This window comes from Cryptomeria japonica, chromosome 11, assembly GCF_030272615.1.
Source record: "Cryptomeria japonica chromosome 11, Sugi_1.0, whole genome shotgun sequence".
Classification (NCBI taxonomy): domain Eukaryota; kingdom Viridiplantae; phylum Streptophyta; class Pinopsida; order Cupressales; family Cupressaceae; genus Cryptomeria; species Cryptomeria japonica.
In genome coordinates, this window is record NC_081415.1 from 537,232,033 (window position 1) to 537,236,271 (window position 4,239).

A 4,239-nucleotide genomic window follows, 5' to 3' on the forward strand; every position below is an offset into this window, starting at 1 on the left:
AAATTGTGCTAGAAGATAGCTTGAAATCACAAATCAAGCTTATGCCATTACCAAAAAAATAGAATATCATCAACACACTATGAGAAATGAGAATACGATCACCATCTAATTTGGAGTTAATCTTATAAACTAAAAGCCTTTTACCTTTCTCAATGTAGATCTTTATCTGTGAAACATAATTTTTTTTCTTCAAGTCACAATGAAGGAAAGTTGTCTTCACATCCATCTAATTGACTTAAAGAATGTACACTGCTACAAGTGTATAAATAAATTGAATGGATTCCATCCATGTAATTAATAAAAAAACCTCACCTTAATCAATTCCCTCAACTTGGGAATAAAATTTCACAAACAATCTTGTCTTGTGCTTTTCAAAACTACTATCTAAGTTGATTTTCTTCTTGAACACCCATTTGCATCTAATAGATTTACATCCATTTAGAAAGGTAAGTATAGGTATCTATCCAAAGATGGGAGATATAGGGTAAAACTATGCAAAAAGTCTTAAAAATCCTTACATATGTTGGTAAATGGTATAAAAGGAGATTGAGATATGATGTTTCTTGTTAAAAAATAGTGTAGGATCAAATTTGAAACAACGATAAACTATAAACATAAATCTTAGGATCTATAAATAATCAACCCAAACCTAAATAATAATATATATCAATAAAGCATGAGGATGCCATCTAGAAAAAGATGTGAATATGATATAGAGGTCTACAAACCCTAACACATATGAGATGCTAACAACTCAATAATAATTAACCTAGATCAATAAATGGTAACTACAAGAATAAATAATTTAAAATAAATGCTATTTTAGGAAAGAAAATGCAAGGGATAAGATGTACTTTGTTCTGGGCATGAAGATGAATAAATCTAATGTGGATCTATAATCTTTTGTCCTTGAGACTATAAGTAGATATTTTATGTATGTGTCACCTTAAATTCTATGAAAGATCTATCATTTTCTAGGTTTAGGTTGTGGATCTAGATTACATTAGACATAAATCTATTCTTTGATGCATGAATTTGATCCCACCACTTATGTGCTTCTTTTTCTTGTCCCACTTTTCTTTCAAGGCTAATAAAAAAATGATAATTACCTTATAATACTATAGAATTGCTAGCAGACAAGTTTTCCTAGCTCAACCCATAGAAAATAATTGACTTTATGCATATTCCAATGATTAAGGACAGTAAACTTCTTAAAGTGTTCCTAGCACACTCCTTTCCAAATTTGAATAACAAAAAATATGAAAAATGTATGTAAATGGATGAGTAACAACATGAGGAAAGAGCCCAATTTTGCATAAGAATATTTCTTTTATTGATAAATTAATATATTAAATTATTATCTTGAAATAAACACAAAAGTAAGTGAGAACCACAAATTTCACCATTAAAATAATATTTGAAAATATTGATAAATTTTATAAATGATTGAATAAATACAATTTTAATAATTTACATATTTTATAAAAAAAATTCTAAACAATTTTTCAAAATTATAAAATACCTTGTAGATTTTCATATATAAAATTTTGATAAAAATACTAAATCACTATTTTAAACATTACACATACATCAAAGTATACTCTCAATTATATATTTTTTAATAAATTTTTGAATAAAATAGTCATTCACTTTTTAAACATTATGTATGAAGAATATAGTAATTAATGTTTGAATATTTATTATACAGTTTTTCTATTTAACTATTAAAAAATAATTAATAAAATTTAATTTTATATAGAGAAAGAGAGTGAGATGTACACATACACATACACATATATCAAATAAAAAATTAAGTCAAAAAATAAAACAATAATAGATGTCAAACAAAATAAATACATATTTTTATTTATCTACAATTGCGGAGTTATAAATCTATATAATCAAATAAAATGAATTCAAAAAATTAAAAATTAAAAAAAAATAATAATATTAATAATAAAAAACTAAACTAAATGTCAAACAAAATAAATACACATTTTTTATTTTACCTTAACAATTATATATATATATATATATATATATATATATATATATATATATATAGCACCCTAATCTCTATGACACGTCACCATACACTAACCGCACGTATAGAATGGTCAAACAAAAAAGTGGGACCCACAGCCACGCTGGCAATGTTCGTTACGCTCTGCTGACGTCTTCAACGCCAGGTTTGAAATAAAAAGAGAACAGAAGTGGTCCGAAACGACCTACGGATTATCCACGTCACCGTATTGTTGACCGTACAATGGAGTAGTCAAAAGTATAAGTTGAATAAAAACATGGTGATTTACTCATTCAACATTTTCCTCGTAGTTTTCTTAAATATTTTATACGATGTTTGGTTTCGAAAGAAAAACATTCACTGGCTTGAAACACATAAAAAAACACATGGGGTATGTTATGGCATAAATAGTCAAAACTAGAAAAAAAATGGCTGAATATTTTTCATCAGTCATGAAATGGCCAAAGGTCCAGAAGCTCTGCGGACAAAAAAAGTCTTTTCTTTCGATCCTTCTTATCCGTCGCTTGCTTGCGCGACATTTAATCCAAGGTGCCTTCTAGAAACCCTGGAAGCGCCGTGCAACCAGCGGGCTCTAAACCCTTCAAATACAAATTCAGATTCTCTTTCTTTGCACAGTGAATCCAGATTCATTTCTTTGGACAGTAAAATCTTCAGATCATGGCGGAAATCGCAGCAGGTATTTGTGCAAAGCCTAATTTTCGGTACTGGTTAGCTGAACATCCAATAATTTTGAGCTTCAGATGGGATCATAATGTCTGGGGATCTTCCTTCGTCTTTCTCGCTTTATCCGTTTTCGCCTTCCTTCTCTTGGTTCTGTTCCTCAAAATCGCCATGAAATTCCGCTCCAAGCCTCTGCCTTTAGGCCGGATTCCTGCAATTCATAACTTTATTGTTCTGGTGATGTCTGTAATAATTTTGGCCGGATATTGGGAGGCCACGGCAGTGGAATTGAGGGAAACGAGATGGCTGTGGAGAAAGCGAAGGGTTGTGGAATGGCTGATCTGTTTTCCGCTCGGGATTCGTTCCACAGGGAGGGTTTTCTTCTGGTCTTATGTCTTTTATCTCACAAAATACTTTGAAATGATGGATCTTTTGATTCAAATTCTCGCAAAACAGTCTGTAACATTTTTCCACATCGTGAGCGGTGTAGCGCCAGTATTTGTGTGCTTCTTCTGGCTTGAATTCTCTCAGTCTCTGCAAATATTATACATCGTGATGGACACCATTACGAATGTGATTTTATACGGCAAATTTTTTTTCGGCGGTGACGAAGAATCGCAGCGGCCGTTTCCTCGATGCACGAGCCTTGCCACGCGGTGTAGAATTTTTGAGTTCGTGGTGACGATCATGGCGAATTTGTGGGTTGCGTGGTTGCATTTGAGAAAGGAGGGTTGTAATGGAATGGTGGGATGCGTTTTAAATGCGTGCTGGAATGTCATATTTTTTCTGTTTTTTCTGAGATTTTCAGGCCGCCAGTCGACTGCGCGCCACCCGCCGGCTGTCAAGGAAGGATAACAGTGAAGAACAGCCATGGCGGCCCTGTACGTCCTGTTTTGTTGTAACAGGTTTTACCGGCGGATTTTCTGGATGAAAGCTATCTGGTACGTCGACGGGAGTCGAACTCGAGACCTTGCGACTTCCTTTGCGTATTAAAACTGCCATGTAGTTTGTTCAATTTCAGGGGGATGCCAGCTTCTAGAATTGGTTGAAATTTGGTTATGTTAATTTTGTTTTGAATATGTAAATTAGAAATGTGTAAACAAATTGATTATTTTTATTTGTGCCTTTTGATTTTTATTGAAATTCAATGTATTTATTTTTGGAAGTTAGGTGTCAAGATGTATATAGAAATAATAATAATGAATTAATTGTACATGTATCTAGAACTTGATGGTATTGAAAAGAGTTGTTAGCAGTCTAAGATAGTCAAAGACAATTTTTTTCTATTATTTTGATAGCAATCAATATTTTATTAAAATACAATCTTATTCTTGGTGTTTAATTTTTTATTGAAACAATGCAATTACAAGAATAAAGTTATTAGCAACTATTATCAGGTATTTTACTCTAACATATATTTTCTAGTGACGCTTTTTTATTGGTGTTCAATTTGAATTGCTTTGACTTTTAAGATGACAAGCCATACTCAAGTTATGAGGTTGTCACCTTAAGATGTTGTAAAATTGAAATTCAAA

General features: G+C 31.7%; 1 protein-coding gene across 1 annotated transcript; it reads left to right on the forward strand.

Annotated features, from left to right (window-relative positions):
• The first annotated feature begins 2,701 nt into the window (after positions 1 to 2,701).
• On the forward strand, positions 2,702 to 3,559 carry LOC131066454 (elongation of fatty acids protein 3-like). Its single transcript, XM_058001208.1, has one exon. The coding sequence runs from the start codon at positions 2,702 to 2,704 to the stop codon at positions 3,557 to 3,559; it is 858 nt and encodes a 285-aa protein (XP_057857191.1).
• The last annotated feature ends 680 nt before the right edge of the window (positions 3,560 to 4,239 follow it).

Coding starts and splice junctions, on each gene's coding strand:
- LOC131066454 (XM_058001208.1), top strand. CDS start 2,702: ATGGCGGAAATCGCAGCAGGTATTTGTGCAAAGCCTAATTTTCGGTAC.